Below are 21302 nucleotides of genomic sequence, written 5' to 3' on the forward strand. Positions count from 1 at the left end.
TGCCGTTCCCAGGTATTTTTTGTCCAGTCCGGTAGTTTACTGCGTGCAATATAGATTACAGCTGGAAAAACGGCTGGGTCTCGTTGGAAGATTCCGAGACTTCCTTTCGGTCCCGAGCAATATATGGTCGACAGAAGGGGTTGCAGCTGAGGCAGTGCAAAATACTACAGGTCAATAAACCAGCTTGAAGCAAAAAGATTATGCTGTGTCTGAAACTAGCAAGTTTGAGAATTCGAGTCTCCTCGTATCTTTTCGTGGGGGATGGAAAGTGAAGGCGGGGGAAAGTTTCACTTGACTGGTGGAAAATGCATCATCGTGAGGGGATACATAAGCAGATAAAAAGAAAATGGTGCAATCATTTGCTTGCTCACCCTCACACACACACCAACTTGCCCTGTTTGTGTGTGGGTGAGAAGAAAAGCAGGCTCAGTTGCGTGACCAACCTATTGGACTTACGTCAATCTTATGCCTCGCTCAGCATCCCGCTCTCGAAGCTTGTGATGAGTAGCTACCTTATGTCTCGGACTCGGGAGAATACTCTTATCGAGCCAGTTACAGGCGCCCTTCTTCCCCTCTTCAGCCCTTTTCGTCACGAGCCTTGGCTGGCTAGCTACCAACCTACCCAACTCCATCCAACAGGCTGAACTTCTCTTCCCCATCCCGTGAATGACTCTGACTCGAACCAACCCCCACCGGCCCGCATCCCGACAGGCAGACTGTCAGACTCCGTACCCGGAGCATCGCCCTGAAAATAACCAAGCGCTGACTTCCACAGCAGCCGACAAGGCAGGTCCGTTGGGTGGTTGGTAACTACCTACCTAGGTAGATAGCCAGCCCGAAATCCAGCGAACCCGAGAAGAATCAGAACTCGTCATCAGCTCGGTCGGTCGCATCCCTTTGGGACTAATGCATGAGCTCAAGTCTCGGAAGAGGCCTCCACGGGAACAGTCACTACCAAAGATGAAGCTACTGCGAAGAATATCACGAATGCAAAAAAGACCAAGGTACAGAGCAGTGTAAAAGTATGTAAAAGGTGTACTGAAAATTTAATTCGCTGTCCTAGCTACAAGAAATATTCCAAGAGAGTATCGATCGCGGTATCCATATGGTTGGGCGTTCCAGCAACAACCGGACCATGTCCGAAAGAAATGTCTCTCCCCCTTCTTCCCCCCCCCCTTCCTCCTCCTCTCACTATTCAATTCCATATATGTCTGGTGGCCGTGAAAAGTATATCCAAAAACGAAAAAAAAAAATTGTATAGAAGAAAAGAAAAAGCGAAATCCACAATATGTACCCAAATCCGTCAAATCAAGTCCCCGTTTTCTGGCATCGCAAAGAGGGGGTGACTGCTTGTGGGCGATGGTGAACAGGGTCGGGCGTGTACTTCTTGATGCGACCATAAAAAAAAGAAGACTGCCCTTTTCTGTCACTCCTACCCAATTGGAGTCCCCCTCCTGCGAGGGATGCAAAGTCAGTTGAGCCATCGCCGTGTTACCGGCGACTCGCTCAGATATGACTCCCATCCCTTGCCGCTGTGTTCCGACCCATTTTCCTCCTCGGGGGGCGCTGCGAAGTCCGGCGGTGTGTGAAAGACAACCGCGGGGAGGGCAGGCCCAAAACATGTTTGTGAAAAATTGGCGAGTGAAGGTGTTGAAGACATAAGAAAATAAAAATCGTTCATGAAGATGGTGTCGTCGTGACTGTGGTGTCCAGGTCGCAGCACGGCTCCGCGTTGCCGGGGCTCTTCCTCCCCGCAAGGGGCTTCCCGCGCAATGTTGACAAGGACAAATGCTCGCCGTTTTCCTTCTCAACCCCAATTTTGTTGTGTAAATTGTGTTGCCAGTCTGACTGTCTGCGAGAGATTTCTCCGCATCGCTGACAGGCCCGCGACGGCGATCCTCCAGTGTACAAAGGAGAAGGAATGATGTCGTAACAAAATAATCAATCCAAATCCGCCAATGTTCGCCGTGTTCCGCCCGCCGACCTCGCAGCAAAAAGCTCTGCTGGAAACAACCCAATACCAAGCGCCATAGGAAATACCATATGAAAAGAGAAGCCGTGTCCGAAATAGTAGGAGAGTAAAGAACATTAATCGTAGAGGAGATGCGTCCAAGAAAAATCAGAAAAGCCAATGCTCGCTTGCTAGTTTTGCCAATCGAAAAGACCAAATACAAGGACAACGCAGAAAATCAGGCTGGGAAAATGTCCAAAAGAGAAAAAGAAAAAAAAGGCGGGCAACTCCTGTTCGCACAAGAGCGCAAAGAAGTAACAAATGTCGGAGAGCGTGAGCTGGTAGATATCTGTTTTGTGTGTGTGTGTGTGTGTGTCGCGGGAGCGGAAGAATTGTATGTGTGGTGGGTTTGAGAAAAAGTCATCCCCGAGGAAAAGAAAAACCAAAAATGCTGAAAGCGCCCAACGCTATGCATGTCGTGTGTGTTTCATGCAGTGTCATTCGTAGGCCGTGAACCTCGTCTCTCGTGTCGTGTAGTCGTCATCAAAGGTGTTCCATAGCTTATGACCGGTCGTTGCCGCTGGAGGCTTGAGCAGAGTTGCTCTCAGCAATCATCTTGGCAAACGATCGGACGACGTCGCTTGGAACCTGGTCCCAGAGCAGCGACCGAGTGTAGACTTCGGCAGCCGACTGCTTATTGGCATTGCGCATGTTGGCGAGAGCCTCGGCGAGATTGCGTCTGCCCTGGCTCGTAGTCCTTTCGGCACCAGCACTAGGGAGGAAATCTTGCGAGGTCAAGTCATTATATTGCGCAGCCGTAAGCGAGAAGATCTGCTCGTTGGTCTGCTGTTCGGTGGGCCGCGTCAGGGCATCGGCCATCTCACCGAGCATCGATGGTGCGACGTTGTCCACCATCGGCGTGGCAAGCGGGAGCGATGAGCCTGAGGCCTGGGTCCAGCTGGTGCCGGATGGCTGAGGAGCCATCGCAGCGACCCCCGAGGGGGCCTGGCCGCTGACGCCGGCATCCTTGAGCACGTTCTCGAGGAGGGTCGCGGACGCGGCGCGGACATCCTCGGACACGCGGGGAATGCTGGGGGTCGAGCGGCTCGAGAGGACGAAAGCGCCGACGAGGAAGAGCATGAAGAGGAGGCCGCCAGGCTGGGCGGGCTTCTCGGCGTCGGTCGGCAGAGCGATCTCGGGCTTCTTGGTGGAGACGAGCTGCATCTCCTGCTTGACCTCGGCAGTCTGCTCCAAGGGGAACTCGCCAAAGACGGGCATGTTCTCCCAGGAACCATCCATGGTGATGCCGTCCATCTCGTTAAAAGCGCCGGGGAAGCCCGGTGCGTTAGAGGTGGCACCCTCCATGGACTGCACGTGGTTGGTCAGGACGCCGATCTTCTTCCGCAGCTCGCCCGATTCGATCGTGTGCTTGCTGATCAACTCGTCACGCTCTCTCTCGAGGTTGTGGGCATAGGTCTGGTAGTCCTGCTTCTCCATCGAGAGTTTCTCAAGCTCCCTCTGCAGATCGGCGATGGTGTCCTCCAGGGAGGAGATCACCTCGGTGAAATGCTTCTTCTCATCCTCAAGACGCTCAGTGTGAAGCTTCTTGCGTTGTCTGGAATCAAGGCTGTGAAGATGGTTAGTCATTGTTCGCTTGCATGGGGATCGAGGTACATACGCAGCCTGTCTGTTGCGAAGGAGTCGTTTCTGCTGCTTGAGCTCCTTGATCTCTTGCTCATCGGTGGACTGGGCAATCAACTGATCGATGTTGGTCAAGTTGCGCTCAGCGGGGATGTCGAAGCGTGCGTTCTTCTTCCGGATGCCATCACCCCTCCGCAAGTCGTTGTGAGAGCGGATCAAGGGGCTGGCGGGTCGCGGTCGCTTCAAGGCCTGGCTCTTGACATCGTGGGCCATCCACACGTCCTTCTGGGGGGAGGTGGGCATGGACTGAGGGAGCTGCTGAAACATGGCGGGCTGAGGTCCGGGGTTGCCAAAGGGCGTCGCTTGCACCTGGAAAGGGCTGGGCTTGGGGAACATGTTCATGGGAGCCGAGTCGTATTCCGCTGGGAGGCCGTCAAATGTCTGCATCTGAGGGGTGGCGGATCCAGAGCTGGTCATGGGCCAGGTCTGGTTCGCGTAAACGGCGTGCTGGCCTCGGTCCATCTGCAGGAAGGGGTTGTTGCTCTGAGCGTCAAAGAAGGGGTTGTTCGACGGGACGGCCTGCATGTCCACTTGCTGCCAGCTCTCGGTTTTTGGCGAGAAGAGCGAGGGGGCGACTGCGAAGGAATCCCTTCTGCTATCCGTCATAGAAGGGGAGTTCTCGAAGCCCGAGTCAATGCCGCTCTGGTCAAGAATGTTGTCGTCGAGTATACTGTCAGCCTCCTCCTCAAAGTATTTCTGAGCATGGTTGGTGTCGACTGATAACGGTCCTCTGTAGAAGTTGTCCATTGGGAATGCTGAGACCATGATGGGCCACAGGTGTGATTTGTGATTTGTGTGTTGGGTGTTGATATTAAGAAGTGTGTGGACCAATTCCTATTATATGTTTGTGTTAGTTGTTGAGCGGACCGGGGAGCGGTGAGGGCGAAGCCACCGCTTTTTATTTCTGGGAGGCGTTGGGGGTCTGAGAGCAGGGGAGGCTCAGGGCGGCATGGATATGCGGAGAAAAAGAAACCAGGAAAAAATCCCGCTCAGGATCATGCATACCGGGTAGAATTTTCACACTTCTAACATTCAAGCGGAACTGTTGGGGTGGTTGTGTGAAGAGGGCTTGGAGGGAGTGTTAGGTGGTGTTGTTCTTGTAAGAGGTCAAGAAAGGTGAGAAGACATGAGAGAGAAGATCAAGTGGAGGAGGATTGATACTGGCTTTTGTGGGGGATGTGCTAGAAGAAGAGCGGGAGGCAGGGGTGGGCAGGTTTAAGAGAACCAAGAATTCATGTTGTGATCCATGGAGGGGTCGGAGGAGGGGGGGGGGGGCCTTTGGGTGAGAGAGAAGCCGAAATGTCACTCACTCTTTGGGATCCAAGTCACACTGTCGTTTTTCTGGAAGGAGGGGTTATCAGACCTTGACTGGCAGTCTGCTGGCGATGATGGTTGGTGGTGTCGGTGTGTAAACGATGGTAGAGATCCTCGATCTTGCTTTCTGTGAAGACGAGGAGAGCATACAATGTTCAATGATGACAATGAGGATTGTGGATGGAGAGTGGGATGAAGTGGGTTGTCCTTCCCTCTATGTTATGTACTTGAAGGTGATCAGGGCCCGACTCTCTGCGAGCGCCGAAACAGAGCAGCCCAGGGTACGTACCCGACTTTGCCCAATTGAAGAGTGATGGGAGTGCAGACGGCTGTGGTACATGGGAGTGGATGTTGCGGAGAGGGGGGCATGTGCATGGGGGGAGACTTTTTTCGGAGAGGGGGAAGGGAGGGGAGGGGGGTGGTGCATTGTGGGGGTGTGTGTTCGAGGCTGGGGAGTGTAGCGAAGAGAGATCCGATTTGAAGGACCACCCAAACGTGCCAGGGGGTCCAAAGTACTCTCTCTGAAAACTCCCGGAAACGCAACCAGGAAAAAGGCAGACTGAGCGTCGGACAAGAAACCTGCCTGGCGGGAAGCGCAACGGCGCAAACCAGGGAAGAAGCTCACCAGACCAACCGGCCTTGCGATTGACTGATGGTGATGCCCTCTGCCCCTCTCACAGTCCGTTTCGGAAGGGTACCTCTTGTGACCGCCCCGGTACTTGCATTCTGGAACGGCAAAGCAGATGCTAACGGTTCACAGGAACGAACGAGAGGAAGGCTAGAGTGGAGATGTGGACCAGTCGAACGGAGCCAGGGAACCTCCCGAATAGGACTGTATGAAAAGAGGAAGATATCAACTGGGGATAGCGGCCAGTCTCGGGCACGCAAACCGTAGCATCTGATATCAAATCAGTGATCGCTTGCTGGACCCGGGCTTCTTCCTGGGAAGCCGCCCCAGCTTTGTCAAGCCTGGCTGGTTCTGTCAGCCGATGTTCCAGCGGGGGCTTTGCCGGAGCCGAGTGATAGGTCGATTTTCACGGCATGGGGAGCGCAAAAAAGGGAACAGGACTCAGCACTGCTGAGTACCCGGGGAGAGGGCCGCTGAAGGGTGGGCGGCAGAGACGCTGTTCTCATGATTGAATTGGGCGAACGAGTGGTTGTGAAGGACCGCCTCGACAGGTTGGGCAGCGATGGCCATATGGCATCGATACCCAAAGTGCTTGCAGAACCAGTCGTCTGCCGCAGACATGCAGCTTCTCCCACACCCCCAAAACGGGTTTACCAGGGCTCGCTCGAACCTCGTGAGCAGAGAGTGTGCCCCCGTGAGAGTGACCCCCCGTTTTCTGGGCAGCACCATCTGATGGCCCCGGCAAGGCGGACTATCCTATTGCTCGGAGGGGTCAGAGGTGGGGTGATGCCATGACAGTAGCGCTGTAGATGATGGCGACGGCGACTGTGATCAAGACATCGAGATATGAAATCTGGAACGACATGGCGCCGCGGAGGTTCTGGCCTAGGGGTACTAGTAGCTAGCACGCATTGAGAACCCTTGAGGCTATTCTTGCGCGGGGTGTTGGTGATACACACAGTAGGCCGTGGTGGTGCTTTCGCGGGGGACAGGTAAATATCGCAGCGCCTACACTACAAACAATTCGTCAATGGCGTCAGGGTACTGTCACCAGGCATGGGATTCCTTCGTGCGACTGCGAACAGGTTCTCGTCATCGTCTACAGCTTCAATGGGTGCCGCCAAGCTCTTTGCTCCGCGGCAGAAGCATGAGGGCCACGAGGCGTGGATGCCGTCTTCTGTTTGGAGAATCTGAAGGCTAGAGAAAAAGAGGCTATTTTGGACGAACGGTTGTGGATAAACGGGAAGTAGCGAGAACGGAAGTCTCTGGGTCCCTTTGCGGCACCATCTGTGAAGCTCCGCGGTTCCAATCATGGTCAGTCGCTTACAACGTCTGTCTGATAACGGTACGGTCACCTGACCTGCCAGGGTGCAGCTATGCCGACAGCCTGCCTGCCTGGCTGAGATTCGAGAAGGCATGCTCATTTCCCCGGTTTTCTCACCTTCGATTCTTCCATTCAGCATCCTAAAACGCGCCCCTCGCCGCTACACAGCATCTCCACGCCCCGACTGACACTTGACAGTCCAATTGTGTGCTCTGTATCACCTCGAACGGTCTCCACGCGCCCTGCTTCGATGGCCAGCATCTGATATCGAAGCATATCGTTCTATCCGCACCCGAGTCGCGGCCCGCAGCCCACAGCCTGGCGGCAGTCCAAACGCAAGTAGAAAGACACCAGGCCAAAACGGATGGATGGATGGAATGGTAAAAGTCGGTGGCTGGTATTTTGGAGTTTGGTTTGGATTGCAGCGCGTCGTCTCCACTAGACGGCGAGCCCGCAGGTGCGGAAGGGAAGCTGGCCACTCACGAGAGCTGCCCAGATGCATTTGTGCACCCGGCCGCATATCTCGAGGCCCGCGCCATCTCGACCCAAAACAAAGATTCCTTCGTCTCTGCCCAACCGTCGGCCTGTTTCTATTCTCTAACGCGCGGAGGAGCGCGTCTGTCGGATCCAGAGCCGGTCGCGAACGATGCACGAAAACCCACTCTATTCACACTTTTGCTCACTTGTGCTCTCGAGCCTCAGTGGTTGGCTGTCAGGTGTCAGCAGCGTTTCGCGTCTCAGAGCATCATCGGCAGCCAGCCGGCAGGCATGGCACCCAATCGATTGTCTAGAGTGGTGACGGCGACACTTCACTTCACTTCACTTTACAGGCTCTTGGTCGGCTGCCATGAAAACATGAACCCCGAACCGAGTGTATGAGCCATCAGCTAACTGTGAGATCAACACAACTAGGCGGATTGGAGGGCTTCCCCGGCGAGCTACTGCAAGAGCAGTCCCCGCCATGCCCTTCCTGAGGTGCCATCAGCACTTAGTCTTTGCTCTGGCTCTATCAGTCTGCCTATGCTTTGCCCGCACACATGTGCGGTTCGAGATGATAGGCAGATTTCTCGGTGTTTTGATTCCTGCCCTGCTATCAGGGCGACGAGTGTGAGACGACAGCAGCGTTCCGGAGCGGAAGCGGCTGCTGCGGGCCCGTTGAGAGATGCGGCAGCGGACCGGACACGGCCAATCACCACCTTGAGGCGATCGTGCAGTTCTGGGGGCTCATTATCTTCCCACTAAGCCACCGTCCCGACGTTGTGGGAAGTGCCCCTCATAATCCTTTAGGGGCCCAGGCCATGCAGATGGGATCGAACAATGTTGTTTGTTTTTGTCACGAGCAAAGCTGTCATTTGTTGATTTTCAGCTTCGGGTCCCACGCCCAGCTCTGGTTTGAGAGACCATGGGATTTGCCCGTCAGACCTGCCCGCAATTCGTCCATATGACGGGACTGTCAGGAGCGGACACGCTCCCGGCTTGCTTGAGCATCTGCAGCCGTCGTTATGCAGGCAATATCTTGCGTTGCGATGAAAGAAGGCCCAATATGCAACCTAGCGAGGCGGTCCCTTTGTGTCGGATCGATATCTCAACATATGCACTCCCACAAGCAAGCAGTTGACGATCACTGCCCAACGTCTGTCCGGTCTGCCAATACGAGCCCATCAGGATACTGGTTTTGAGCAGGTCTGCACGTATGCCTGTGGCAAGTTGACTATCTAGGCCCCTTTTCGGGGACCGTAGCAACCATCCTATTCGTCGCCGATATCTGGGGCAGGCTTTCTCTCGCCAGTCGCGGAAAAGACCCCTCAGCAAAAAACGTGACTGACTCATAGGTTGATCTCGCCGATGGCAGAACATCATCAACTTCCTGCCCAGTCGCACACTGTTTCGTGTGGCTCCTCTATTTCCTACACAAAATCTGCTACGCCATAACCAGAATCGAGTCTTTCTGCCTTGCCTATCACCTACACGGGCATCCGTTCCGCTCTCGGCCAGTGTTCTGGATGGTTGAAAATCTTGAAGATATTCACAGTCGCACGATACATGACGCCAAAGTGGCACGTTCCCTGTTCCCTCTGCTCTGCTCCACCGCGTCTCCGTCGGATTACCCATTCTGTTACTAGAAGCAGCAGAGAATGCCTCCATACAAGCAAGGTGCAGCCATTCCGAAGACGCCAAGAGTTGGGATATTGCACAGTTGAGCGGTGAAAAGGTCACGATGCTGCCTCGGCGTTGCAGAGAAGAGAGATTTTCCAAAACATACCCCGCCGCTCCGAGGCATTATTATTCCTCCCTTCCGCATGGTTCTGGATCTGACGACTGAGGGCTGTACGGACGGGCTCATTCTCGGCCGGCATCGCTGAGAAGGGAATGGCATAATGCAGCTATCACGGTCAAGACTTTCGAGAGCTGCATCGTCTTGGAGATTTCTGGTGGAACCTGGTGCTTCAAGAGGCGGATGCTGGACCTCGATCCGGAAGTCTGGGTCACTCGATGTGTGCAGGGTGCAGTAGTCCACAGACTCTATCAGGACTATCAGGACATTTTGGGTCCGCCGCCACTGCTTGGTCCGGGTTGCTGCATCATAGTAGCACGCAACATGGGCACGAGACGCGAGACTAAGGTGGTGTAAGCAGCGGTGTTGCTTGGTCTCTGTTTTGCATTACATCACATCAGGGGGGTAAAGAGGGGGAGACCGGCTGATGTTTTGGAGGGGTAAAAGGAGGGACAGAGGCGGTGTCTATTTTTTTTGGGTCGGCGTCTTTCTCGCGATGTAAGGGCGGTGTTGAAGTTCAGCTTCATTGTCCTAGTGAAAGCACCTACTCTATCCTACATCACAGATGCAGGGCCAAGCTGTTGATCTAGGCCACGGGAAAAACCTGCTACGGAGTTTTTGTTCACCGAAAATTGTGCAGAAACGGAGACATTACGACATTCTGCCTGGAAGACGTTCGAAAATCCCCTTTTAGATGCATTTGAGATCCAGGAAAACGGAAATCTACAGCCAGAATCTCAGCAGACAATGAGTAGCGGTGAGGAGGTCGGCACGTTTTACCCCTGGTCGCCAAGGAACCCGCGAATCGCAAATCCCCCTGCCAGCCTGGACTGTGGATTTTTGACTATGGACTTTTGCAAACCCTACCCATATCGCCGATCTTGGTGCGGCTGCGAACAGGCCGACCGTGCGGCGATATCACGAGCTTCCTGGAGCGGGCGTTCTTGAAGTCTTTTGTGTTAGTCGATGTTTGTAACACGAGTCAGAGTTTGAAGTCACCGGGTTGGAGTTTTTTTTCGGTCTCAGGGCCGTCTCCGGGTGAAGAACGGCACTCCGCAGGCCTTCGCGAAGAATCACGGAGAAGACGGGATCGATCGATAAACCATGCGAATTTTCATACACACCGCTGGTGCAGAGACCGGGGATCAAAACGGTTACCAACACGCTACTCGCAGAGAGCCGAACCAGACTCTCGGTTTTTCTAGTCAACGAGGTCCCCATGCCTGTGTCCGGGGGAGCAAACTTTTTTTTTCTCCTGCCTCCTTGTCCCCGTTTGATTTTTGTGGGCATGATGGGAAAGCTTGGTAGGGAGCGTCATCCATGTCTAATATTTGGGAAGCATGACTTTGCCCCTGGCAAACATGGCCAATGCTCGCTATCGGTGTCAGCACAGCGTCGTCGCGGCTCTCTGAAACAGCCGCGCATCCGATGGATTCCTCCCTCGGCGTGTTGTTGACCGCTAGATCCGAATGACGTTCTCCTGGACGGAGGACTGTGGGCTGGCGGGCTGGAGACGAAGTGAGCTGAGATGAGCTGAGCGGGCCATAGAGTGGCTTCACACTCAGATGTCGGGGGTTTGATGGATGGTGCAGCACATATCTCGATGCCGGCGTATGCTCTTTTGGGAGGTATTTCAGTCATGGATTTCCACCAACAGTATACCATACTGTCGAAAAAGCGAGTCAGGTACTATCTCTGCAGGCGTCAGCCCAGAGTAAGGTGATGAAGATGGCAGCCTGTTGCGTGAAAAGATCTCATATCTATAAACATATCAGAAGGATAGGATGACATCGCTCGTGCAGCGGGAGGAACCATTCACAGCCATGTCAGACCGCCCAACGACCCATCCCATGCAAGTTGGCTTGAGAGAAGAGCTCGGATAGGTAGACAGGTCCTGGCGCTTACTTACATGCATGCAGACTTCAGAGCCTCCTTTGACCATCGTGCAACGCGGCCATCAGCTTAGCCTCAGCGCTTGTGAGGTTTTTCAGGTAAAGGAGAAGATGGAATGGAACTCGATACTATCAAGGGCTGCTAACACACACACAGCCTCCTCATGGTAAGTCAAACTAGCGAGCAGTTGGCGTTTGTACACAGCCTCAGGGGTCAATCGGTCAACTTCATGATAGGATGTGCTCCTGACTTTCCCCTCCCTAAGCTAGTTCTTGTGGTCAGTGAGCAGTGATCAATCAATCTCACAGCACGAGGTGAAACCAACCCAGGCAGCCCCAGACCAAAGGAGTTCTTACACTGTGACCGCATGAGCAGCTGCCACAACGCTTCCCCGATCCTGATGACATGTTACCACCAGACCACAACAGTTACATGTGTGGATTACACGGTTCTGGTTTCCCATAATCAGGACCATCCAATCTTCTCGACTCGATATTAAAGGGGGGCGTACTGAGGTCTACATCCCGAGAACAGACTGGCTGCTCGCCTGCCATGACCGTCCGGCGTCGGGATGTTTTGACCGGTTTGGATTGCAAGCTGTTGTGGTATATTCTCCTTTTTGGGGTTCTCTTGTGGCTATGTTTGGGATGGGGGCAGGTCTACCGTTTCTGTTTTTGCCTGCCACAGCCCATCACGATGAGAGACGGGATATAGTCTGTGGAACTTGCACGCCGGTTTGGTTTGTTTGGCCTTGTAAGGTTGAGATCTAGACTCCGATTTGCGCTCTTCGCCGTTTTTAGTTTGTAGGCGCACACCTGGCACAAGCTTTCCCTGGTTGCTTGTGTGATGATGATAGAGGGACGCCACTCAGGAAAGGCTCCGGATCCAATAACTCCTAGGATAAAAAGGAAGGAATTTGAGATACCTGCCAAAGCATACTGTCAGCTCTATCCTCATTTCTGGACACCACCTGACAAAGATATTTCTGACAGAACACTTGTCTGCAGTCCTAAGTAGGAACGAGAATATAGCTATGTGTTCACGTTGATCATCAAGTCACACAACCTCGGTCTGTTGTCACCCCCTTACCTTAGCCAGGGGGTTACTGGTCCACCGCTATCCGTCCCATGGCTGACAAGCGCTCATGCTTGCTTGCAACAATGGCCTTCACACGCTGTGACTGAACCACTCTTTCTCCTTAGTATAGTTGGTTTAACCTACTTAGCCTGTGTCATATTTGCACTTTGAGCCTGGCTTGTATGTTTCGATATCCTTTTCATGTGTAACTCAAACATGCTTGAAGAACATCCATATGAGGTAGGATTGGCAAGTGGCAGCCGGCAGACGCGTGTGACATCCATTCTTATTTACGGAGAATTTTTTTTTTCATCGTGTCGTAGTGGTGAGAGCCAGCAACCGAGGTAGGCTAAGGTTTGCTGTGTATCACCTCATCGCGTAGAGGTCTTTCGAAAGCAAAAGAGGGAGGATAGTGGTTTAAGTGATCTTCCAGCTTGCATAGGATACCTCTGCTCTGTCTTTCAGCTCGGGAAACATACCACAACATCACAACTGTGGCTCGATGATAAGAATCCCGACCGCACGAATATCGAGTAGAAGACAAGCTGCAGTGGGATTTCAGGTCACAACTTGATCACTTGATTATTGGTCCTCCACCCGTGAAAACCCGCCGTCTGAGCTAATGTCCACATTCCAAGCCCAGAAACTGGCTTTACACACATCCTAACAAACAACCCTTCTCAATGGTTGATGGTCCACACCAACTTATCCCTGCATCTCTCCCCGCCAGAGTGAAGTAATAATGTACAACCAAACCCGTGCAAAAACGGGAACCGCGAATACGACTGTCATTCATCTTTTTGTCCGCCCGTCTCTTCACCCCTATCACAACAAGCTCGCACAAACGGGCCGGACGACGCCCATTTCCCCTCCGCTGTTGATGTATCCTCCCTCCCGAGCAACCCCTTCCCATCGTCTCGTCTTACACAAACAAGGATGATATGACGTCCTCACGTTGCTTCATCAGCCCATCATGGATAACCACCCCTGCCAAGGGTAAAACTCCGTGATGCGAGTAAGGTAGGAATAACAATAAGCAAATGAACGCTCGGAACCAATAGTAACCTGCTCAATTACTACCTCTCAAGTACGGTATCTTCATCGTGATGGTATCTCGAACCTAGCAACAGCCTCACATCTCGCCCATCTACGCCGTCCCAAAATCCCACAACCCCACCACCAGCGAATCCTTCAGCCCCTGTTTCTCCTCCTCCTCCGTAACTTTTGTAAACACCCTCTTCGGGATCATAAACTCCACCACCGGCGGCTTCTTGATCTCCTTGCCCATCTCCGCCTCGAACAACTGTTACCCAAATATGTTAGCATCTTTACCCCATTTTCCACAACCACCCCCAAATCAAGAAAAAGACACTTACACTCCCATAACTATGATCCAAAAAGTCCTCCACATTGTACGCCTGCTTGGTAAACTGCTCACTGATAATCTTCGCAATCGTCGCCACATTCGGATGCCAATGCCCCTGCAGCTGCACCACCTCCCAGAGACAACTCTCAATCGCCCTCGTCTCCATCGGATCCTTCTCCCAAGCCAAAAACACATCCTCCACCCCTCCCTCCTCAATCTTCTGCTTCTCCTCCTCCGTCCTCGGCACCCTGTGCATCATGAATGTTGTCAGAGGGTGCTTCTTGAACAAGTTGTAAAACCAAGGCACAATAGCCACAATCGCACTCGGGGGCGCGTTGAGTGCCAACCTGGCCAGCTTCTTGATAAAACTCGCCACCATTACCGCTGGCAAATGTGATGAGCCGAGGAAGGTATCAAGCAACCGCAAAAAGCGGGAGCGGTGCTTGGAGTGGAGCATGTCTGCGTCTAGCAGGGAGTAGAGCTTGGTGTAAAACTCTGGGTAATCGAGGTTTCGTTCCTGGATGAGGTAAAAGACACCAGAGAGGGCCAGTAGAGAGATGGACCCGCCGGCATTGTAGCAGTCTGTTAGGAAATCCATCAGGAGTTCTGGATTGGTGAACCAGGGCGCGATAGAGTTGGACATGACGCTGAGGATCTTCTTGCGCTGGTCTTTGCTCAGACCGAGTTGCATCAGGGCTAGCCAGGCGTCTTGGGCTTGACTTTTGTGTTGGGAGAGGGAGCGGACGGGGTGCCTTTTCTTGGTGATTGGGGGTTCGATGTAGAAGGTGTCGAGATCTTGGTTGGAGGAGGGGACATCATCGATGTTGAGGAGGAGGTTGAAGATTATGGCGCGGACGGTTTCGTCGAGGTCGGCGGAGGGGTCTCTAAGGAATTCACTGATGGTTGCGAAGGTGTAGAATCTAATGTCGTCAAACTCGTCGATGAACTTCTCGGTAAACTCTTCCCGTAGTTGCTCGACTGGTGACTGGATGATGAAGTATATGACTTGGGTGAAGAAGTATCGTGGGAAGGCGGGTTGGTCCCGGCCGTCAAGGTGCTGAGCTTCGACTTTGAGGAGAGACATGGCCAACAACAAAGCTGGGAGTGCCAACTTCTCATTGTTGAACATGCGCAACAAGACTTCTCTAAAGTCTGCTAGGCGCTCCCGAAGCCATTTTGTGACTGTCGCATCCTTCTCTGACGCTTCCCTTCTCTCCACCAAGCAGCCCATGGCAAGTAACCGCACGAAGACGCGGCATAGTGTCTCCGAGGCGGCGATGGCGGTGGGACGATCCTCGTCGTTCTTTTGCGCAAGTTCGAGGAGAGTAGCGATGTTGTTGTAGTGTTTTCTGGACTCGAGGATCTCGGCTTCGAGCTGTTTGAGTTGGGCCTTGAGATCGACACCCTCGTCGCCGCCGGATTTCCTCCGTTTCTTGCTCTTGTCTCCATTCTCTTGACGCTTCCTCTTCCCGGCCGAGGCCGACGACGGTTCCTTTGTAGCTGCTGCCATCTTTTATGTGGTTCAATCGCAATATTTCCCGCTCTTGTTGCTTGTTTCCTCCAAATTACCTGCTCAGTGCTGCTTCGCGGTCATGTCCTCCAGAAAATTTAAGTGGGGCTGTCGCAATGGAGCAGTGGGTTGTTGGAAAATGGAAATTTCACAGCAGGGATCCGGAGCACCGGGTCTTGGCAAGGCCAAACTTAGAATTCAACATCAGCTGCGCTGGCACGTGACCCCGAGCTCTACGGCAAAGAGCCGGGAAGTACGCATTTCGTTAAAACCTCAATTCGCACTTGGCACTTGAGAGCTCCGTCAACGTCGAGCCGTCACCCACCCGATATTCCCATATTCACAATGGCCTCCCGCTTGGCGAGAAGTGCTCTCGGTGAGTTTGAGACCGGCCAACAGTTACCTGCGAGGCGCCAATTGAGACGGCAATGACAAAGTGACTGACCACCGAGCGCCGCAGGGGCTGCCCGTCTCCGGCCTAGCATCGCTCCCCGCGCTCTGCCCGCCCTCTCGACCGCCATCGCGGCGCGCAACAGCTCCGGTGTCCCCGCCCAGGACCCCAAGTCCAAGGCCCAGTCCCTCATCGATGCGCTTCCCGGCAGCAACCTCCTCTCCAAGTCGGCCATCCTCTCGTCCTTCACCGGCCTCTCGATCTATGCCCTGAGCAACGAGTACTATGTCGTCAACGAGGAGACCGTTGTCGCCTTCTGCCTTCTCAGCGTCTGGGCTGCCCTGATCAAGTTCGGCGGTCCCGCTTACAAGGAGTGGGCTGAGGGTCAGAACAAGAAGATTCTCGATATCCTCAACTCGGCCCGCGCCGACCACACCCAGGCCGTCAAGACCCGCATCGAGGACGTCCAGCAGATGTCCGGCGTCATTGACGTCACCAAGAGCCTCTTCGCCGTCTCCAAGGTAGGATAGCTGGGTTATGTTTGCAGGGAAGAGCTGGAATGGGTGCTGATGCCGTGTACAGGAGACTGCCAAGCTCGAGGCTGAGGCTTATGAGCTCGAGCAGCGCACTGCCCTTGCTGCTGAGGCCAAGACCGTTCTCGACTCGTGGGTGCGTTACGAGAGCCAGGTCAAGCAGCGCCAGCAGAAGGAGCTTGCTGCCACCATCATCGCCAAGGTCCAGAAGGAGCTTGAGAATCCCAAGACCCTCCAGCAGATTCTCCAGCAGAGCGTTGCCGATGTTGAGAGTGAGTTGGCTCAGATCTCCGTGCTGGGAACGAGCTGTTGCTAACAACATATTGCAGAGATCGTTTCCGCCAAGCAATAAACAGCTAAATAGCTATCCCAGTCGAGTTTTGACCCAGATCGAGATCCCCTTTGTTGTACCAGTGTCCATACACACCCCTGTGCATTTAGCCAATTCAAAACTTTTGACTTGTTCTATTTTTGATGGCCTCGAGGTGCGCTTTTCGCTTATCATGAGCTTTTGTAGCTGTGGAAGAAGCTAGGAAAGGGTCGGCAGGTCCCTAAGGGTTGAGACCTCACAACTGCAAAACTGCAAGTCCATGTATTATTATGCTGGAACGCTGTCTCTAGTTGCACAGGGTCAGGTTAGATCAGTCTTCTAGCTTTCGTTTCTAGAGACGTATGAGACTGCCCCTCACAGCACGATTTACATGGGATATGCGGGGGTTTTGCCCTCCATGTGTGATGTTTTGGAAAATAATGACTTCGTCCCAATTCAAACTACTTTGCAACCAAAGCTTGAGATTCCCATGAGAGCAATGAGCTGTTCTTGAGCTCTTGAAGCTTGTGCCGGTAGTGCCCGTTACAAAACATGGGATTTGCCTTGCAGTCGGGTTGTTCAAGGTGGGGCTCTATGGCCCAGCAATTGATGACGGGTCCCAGCACCGGCCAGCCAATCAGCTTCCAGAAGATTTTATTTTTCTGACTTCTTCAAAGTCCCAAGCCGAATTGCGCCGTCTTCGAAAAAAGTTTGAGCCCACCCACCTCCACGACGCCCACGACAAGCACGCCACGATAAAGCAATATCTGGATCGGGGACACCAGCAACGACATTGCTTAAGCACTTCTCGACGGCGAAAAGCTCTTCAAAGCCCTATCCAGGCCATACGTCGTCGAACTCACCCAATGCCGTGCCGCATGTCGTAGACAGCGCGAGCTTCCTGCGACGGGTCTCTTCCCAGAGATTGCGCCGACGTACCATGCGATCTCCGCAGTCTCCGTGAACACCGGCAACCTGTATCTCCTTTTGGGCACCCGCCCGCAGCTGCGGGTGTTTGCGCAAATACCCTGCAGACACACACCATGGTTTCTCAATAACCATTTGGCGGGCCGGGGGGCCAGCCCACGGTTACGGAGAGGGGCATCGTCAAAGTCCCCGCCTGGGCGAGGATTTGAGCCCGATTCAGACCACAGACGACGCCCAGCGCCTTTTTTTTCGGAACCGCCACCACGTTATGCGAAGCGTGCTGTTCTCCCAACACATCTTGGAATGCGGCCCGGCCCTTTCGCCGCCGGAAGACTGAAAATACCTCCAGCAGCGAAGCCTTTCGAACCGAGCGAGGTGGAGGAATCCTCTGCGACTGTTGTCGAAATGGAAAAGGCCGACATTGAGGAACACAAAGAACTAACTAGCCAGACAACCGACCATGACGAGAACATAAAGGAGGCCGAGGTTAGAGTGGCACCTACGGATCAAGAGGTCCAAGAACAAGACGTGATAGCAGAGTCGAACCGAATCCTATCTCGAATAGCGATGTGGGACCAACAAGAACAAGCCGTGCCGGAATCTACGCCTGTGCCGGCAGACGATCTTGCACCATCAGAACACATCCATGTTATGGGACTTGACCCTGTTGGCCGCTACATCACGCATATTTTGGCCAGCTGCGACCACATCCCTCCGGTGCGCTATGTGATGCACACCCCTGGTGTACACAATGTTTTCAAGCAGAATGATCGAAAGTTGACGCTCTACCGTGGCGACCAGATGGTCACCACCAATCGGATTATCGCTGTGAATTTCAACCAAGGCGGAGATTATACGAGTCCGAAGCAATATGCGCTACCAAGCCTCATCAGTAATCTGATAATCACCACTCCAGCCGCTGACGTTGTTCGGATTTTGGAGCCGATCAAGCACAGGCTCGATCACAGGTCCACCATTGTCCTGATTAATGATGGCTTGGGTGTCGTCGAGGACCTCATCAAGACGTATTATCCTTCGTCCATTACTCGCCCAACTTTTATTCTTGGACAATTCACTGGAAAGTTGGGCTATACGGGCGAGCAATTCTCGGTGGAGGAAGTCGAGCTGGGCAGACTTCGCATGTCAATTTACCCCCAGCAGATTCAGCAGTCCGGTGTCCGCATCGTTCGCCACCCGCCGATCGAGCACACGTTGAAGCCAACGCGCCTCCTGAGGACACTGACTGCGATACCCGACTTGCGGGCGGCAGGTTTCCCCATGGATGACTTCTTCAAGAAGGCGTTGCCAACCATTGTCTTTCGATCCATTGTGGACCCTCTGACGGTTGTTCTCGACAGCACCTACGATAAGCTGCCGAAGAATGCGTACGCGAGGCTGGTCATGGACCAGCTTCTTAGTGAGCTCTGTGGGGTAGTCTCCAGACTCCCAGAGGTCAGAGACTCTCCAGACTTCTCTCGGTTGACTGTCACACAGAGGTTGAGGAAGGAGATTTATCACAAGCTGGTGAGACAGCAGACTTCCAGCTCGAGGATGCGGTCGAATGTGGCTCGGGGCTGGGCTACCGATATCGATTACCAGACTGGCTACTTTGTCGAGCGTGGTCGGCAGCTGGGGTTGCGGGTCGAGAATCTTAACTCGCTCATTGCCGAGGTCAAGGCCAAGCAAAAGATCCAGATGGACAGGCAGAACATGCAGATACCTTTCCAACTGTGAGTTCGCTCTTAGGTTAGAAGGGTAGTAGGGCGTCAAAAGGGGGCCATGTACAAATTATTAAAATGTATATTATTGCATCGTATATTGGGTATAACTGTGTGCACATACACACCAATTGGGAGGTTAGATGTTAAAACGGGGAAAGGGGTTACACACTGCATATAGGGGGGTTTAAATAGCAATGAATTGGGTTTCTACTGGTTAAAACCTTGCAATACCTTAGAGTTGTTTCATAAGGTGCTTCAACTGCACAGCTGTTGGGAGCAACCGGTATACCTAGCTGACTTTTACGTATTAATGGGCTTGGGTGATTGAACCCCACCAAAATCTTTTGACCCCGCGATCGCGATAAACTGCTGCGCTGCTACCACCACCCCCAACCCTGGCATCATACCATTCGCATCCTTGCCCGCTCTACATACCTACAGCTTCATAACCAACCCGAATCCATATCAAACCACTACCGAAATGGAAGACGCCGAGCTCGAAAAGGTACCCTTTTATCCCTTTCTCCCACCATCGCATCAACCCGACTAACCTCCCTACCCGTCAAACAGATCCGCAAGGCTCGCCTCGAACAGCTCAAATCCCAAGGCGGCGGCCCCTCCTCCCTCGGCAAAGCTGGCGGTGGTGGTAACGCAGGTCCCAGCAAAGAAGCCGAAGCCGAAGCCCGCAAGTCCATCCTCAACCAGATCCTCCACCCCGAAGCGGCCGACCGGCTGGGGCGAATCAGATTAGTTAAAGAGCAGCGCGCGACCGACGTCGAGAACAGGCTCATCATGCTCGCTCAGACGGGGCAGTTGCGGTCCAAAGTGACGGAAGAACAACTGAAGGAGCTGTTGAATGCGGTGGCGGACACGGAGAAGGAGGAGAAGATTGTTGTTGCGAGGAGGAAGGGGTGGGAGGATGATGGTGATGATTTGTTTGATCTTTAAGGGGGGACAAGGAGAGAGAGACGGCGGGGGGTGATGATAATGATATCCATGCGGTTTTGCCTCGACGGCATTGTTTGCGAATTCAACAAAAATTGATGATGATTTGAATTTCACAATGCTCATACAGTCATATAAATACAATCACACAAAAACACCAAAATAGTACACATCTACCCCCTCGCCGCCGCCTCCCGTCTCTTCTTCTCCTCCCTCTCCCGTCTCCTCATCTCCCTCAGATCAGCCGGCACCTCCACCCCCAACTCCTTCCTCAGTTCCCCCACATCCTTCTCGAGGACCTCCTCCCAATAAACATTAATCACCTCCTTCGCCCTCAGTCCATTCCTCACCGCCCAAGGCCCATACACACCCCAGAACCTTTCCCGTTCCTTCTTCTTCATCCCCACAAGACTAAACACGCTCAGGCCCGTCATCGGCAGCAACGTATTCGCAAACTCGAACGCCTTTAGCGCCACCTCACCCTCCCTCACAACGGGGAGTCCTGTCAAGGCGTGGTAAAAGTCGTGACATTCCCTGTATCGCTGCATGACATAGGCGCATTCCTCGTCGTCAATGTAGCGAACTGGCGAGCGGGTGTCGGGGGAGACGCCCTCGCGGTCAAGCCAGGAGATGTACGTGTGGCCGACTGTGTTGGGGGGCAAGGAGCGGAGGTAGGGGAGGTTGAGGGAGGTGGAGGTTATGCGGGGGCGGTCGCGGAGGATGCGGCGCCCGGTGGGGGAGGAGAGCATGGCGTCGCGGAGGCGGTAGATGAAGTAGGGAGTCGAGGTTGTCTCGGCGAAGGTGGCGATCAGGTCGCCTCGGCGGGGGTTCTTGAGGGAGATGAGGCCTGAGCCGATGGCCAGGGCGGTTTTCTCGACGAAGGAGAGGGGGACATGACCTGGGTAGTTTGGTGGTGGGCGGGTTAGGGAGGAAAAGAGGGAGTATGGGCGGCGTTGCTGGGGAGTGGTGTTGTTGTTGTTGTTGGAGGGGTAGGTTGCGACGGGTCGGAGGGGTCGGAGGAGGGGAGTGGTTTGGCGGGCGAGGGCCGCGGATCGTTTGAGTGTCACCTCCATGGCGGGTTGAAGGTGTAGAGCCAAACGCGCATACCTGGACTCCAGCCGGCGCAATCGGTGACGTCGGGGACGGGTGGTTCGATATCGGGAGCTGTCCGAAGCTCTCCGGAAAGTAGGACAGGGGTGTCTTTATCGATAAGGATCCAAGTGGTGATAGCGATAAGGTTTTGCTAACATGTGGACTTGTGGAGCGATTCTGGGTGACTTCCGGGCTGAGACAAGACCCCCCGAGTTCATGGTTGAACCGGCGATTCTAGGCCGTAAGGTATTGACGAAAAGAGCAAAGGGATATGGAAATGTGTTCGGTGCTAGTCGGGAAAACCCAGGTGCATGTTTATGTGATTGTTTCACGTTCCCTTTCTT

General features: G+C 53.7%; 7 protein-coding genes across 7 annotated transcripts; 4 read left to right on the forward strand and 3 right to left on the reverse strand.

Moving 5' to 3' along the window:
• Positions 1 to 1169: 1169 nt before the first annotated feature.
• Positions 1170 to 6041, reverse strand: QC762_117610 (uncharacterized protein). Its single transcript, XM_062886192.1, has 3 exons — positions 4963 to 6041; positions 3630 to 4486; positions 1170 to 3578 (listed from the first exon to the last, which is right to left on the reverse strand). Exons 2-3 carry the CDS (start codon positions 4415 to 4417, stop codon positions 2513 to 2515), a joined length of 1854 nt encoding a protein of 617 aa, XP_062749249.1. The 5' UTR covers positions 4418 to 4486; positions 4963 to 6041; the 3' UTR covers positions 1170 to 2512.
• A 4791-nt stretch (positions 6042 to 10832) lies between these two features.
• On the forward strand, positions 10833 to 11404 carry QC762_117618 (uncharacterized protein; the record flags this gene model as incomplete). The annotated part of the gene is made up of 3 exons (XM_062886193.1): positions 10833 to 10907; positions 11113 to 11252; positions 11395 to 11404. 3 exons carry the CDS (start codon positions 10833 to 10835, stop codon positions 11402 to 11404), a joined length of 225 nt encoding a protein of 74 aa, XP_062749250.1.
• A 1813-nt stretch (positions 11405 to 13217) lies between these two features.
• Positions 13218 to 15159, reverse strand: NOC4 (Maturation and nuclear export of 40S ribosomal subunits interacting protein). Its single transcript, XM_062886194.1, has 2 exons — positions 13540 to 15159; positions 13218 to 13466 (listed from the first exon to the last, which is right to left on the reverse strand). The coding sequence occupies exons 1-2, from the start codon at positions 15037 to 15039 to the stop codon at positions 13311 to 13313; spliced, it is 1656 nt and encodes a 551-aa protein (XP_062749251.1). The 5' UTR covers positions 15040 to 15159; the 3' UTR covers positions 13218 to 13310.
• Positions 15160 to 15289: 130 nt separating this feature from the next.
• ATP4 (atp4 subunit B of the stator stalk of mitochondrial F1F0 ATP synthase) lies at positions 15290 to 16617 on the forward strand. The gene is made up of 4 exons (XM_062886195.1): positions 15290 to 15415; positions 15500 to 15951; positions 16013 to 16235; positions 16293 to 16617. The coding sequence occupies exons 1-4, from the start codon at positions 15385 to 15387 to the stop codon at positions 16313 to 16315; spliced, it is 729 nt and encodes a 242-aa protein (XP_062749252.1). The 5' UTR covers positions 15290 to 15384; the 3' UTR covers positions 16316 to 16617.
• Positions 16618 to 17503: 886 nt separating this feature from the next.
• QC762_117640 (uncharacterized protein) lies at positions 17504 to 18934 on the forward strand (the record flags this gene model as incomplete). The annotated part of the gene is made up of 1 exon (XM_062886196.1): positions 17504 to 18934. One exon carries the CDS (start codon positions 17504 to 17506, stop codon positions 18932 to 18934), a length of 1431 nt encoding a protein of 476 aa, XP_062749253.1.
• Positions 18935 to 19402: 468 nt separating this feature from the next.
• QC762_117650 (uncharacterized protein) lies at positions 19403 to 19869 on the forward strand (the record flags this gene model as incomplete). The annotated part of the gene is made up of 2 exons (XM_062886197.1): positions 19403 to 19426; positions 19492 to 19869. 2 exons carry the CDS (start codon positions 19403 to 19405, stop codon positions 19867 to 19869), a joined length of 402 nt encoding a protein of 133 aa, XP_062749254.1.
• Positions 19870 to 20039: 170 nt separating this feature from the next.
• Positions 20040 to 20939, reverse strand: COQ4 (Ubiquinone biosynthesis protein; the record flags this gene model as incomplete). Its single annotated transcript, XM_062886198.1, has 1 exon — positions 20040 to 20939. The coding sequence occupies one exon, from the start codon at positions 20937 to 20939 to the stop codon at positions 20040 to 20042; it is 900 nt and encodes a 299-aa protein (XP_062749255.1).
• Between the last annotated feature and the right edge of the window lie 363 nt (positions 20940 to 21302).

Source organism: Podospora pseudocomata (genome assembly GCF_035222375.1).
Source record: "Podospora pseudocomata strain CBS 415.72m chromosome 1 map unlocalized CBS415.72m_1, whole genome shotgun sequence".
Taxonomy (NCBI): domain Eukaryota; kingdom Fungi; phylum Ascomycota; class Sordariomycetes; order Sordariales; family Podosporaceae; genus Podospora; species Podospora pseudocomata.

Coding starts and splice junctions, on each gene's coding strand:
- ATP4 (XM_062886195.1), top strand. CDS start 15,385: ATGGCCTCCCGCTTGGCGAGAAGTGCTCTCG. Junction 15,416..15,499: donor CTTGGCGAGAAGTGCTCTCG/GTGAGTTTGAGA, acceptor CGAGCGCCGCAG/GGGCTGCCCGTCTCCGGCCT. Junction 15,952..16,012: donor GCCTCTTCGCCGTCTCCAAG/GTAGGATAGCTG, acceptor TGCCGTGTACAG/GAGACTGCCAAGCTCGAGGC.
- QC762_117610 (XM_062886192.1), bottom strand. CDS start 4,417: ATGGTCTCAGCATTCCCAATGGACAACTTCTACAGAGGACCGTTATCA. Junction 3,579..3,629: donor CTTCGCAACAGACAGGCTGC/GTATGTACCTCG, acceptor CCATCTTCACAG/CCTTGATTCCAGACAACGCA.
- NOC4 (XM_062886194.1), bottom strand. CDS start 15,039: ATGGCAGCAGCTACAAAGGAACCGTCGTCGGCCTCGGCCGGGAAGAGG. Junction 13,467..13,539: donor TGGATCATAGTTATGGGAGT/GTAAGTGTCTTT, acceptor TTTGGGTAACAG/TTGTTCGAGGCGGAGATGGG.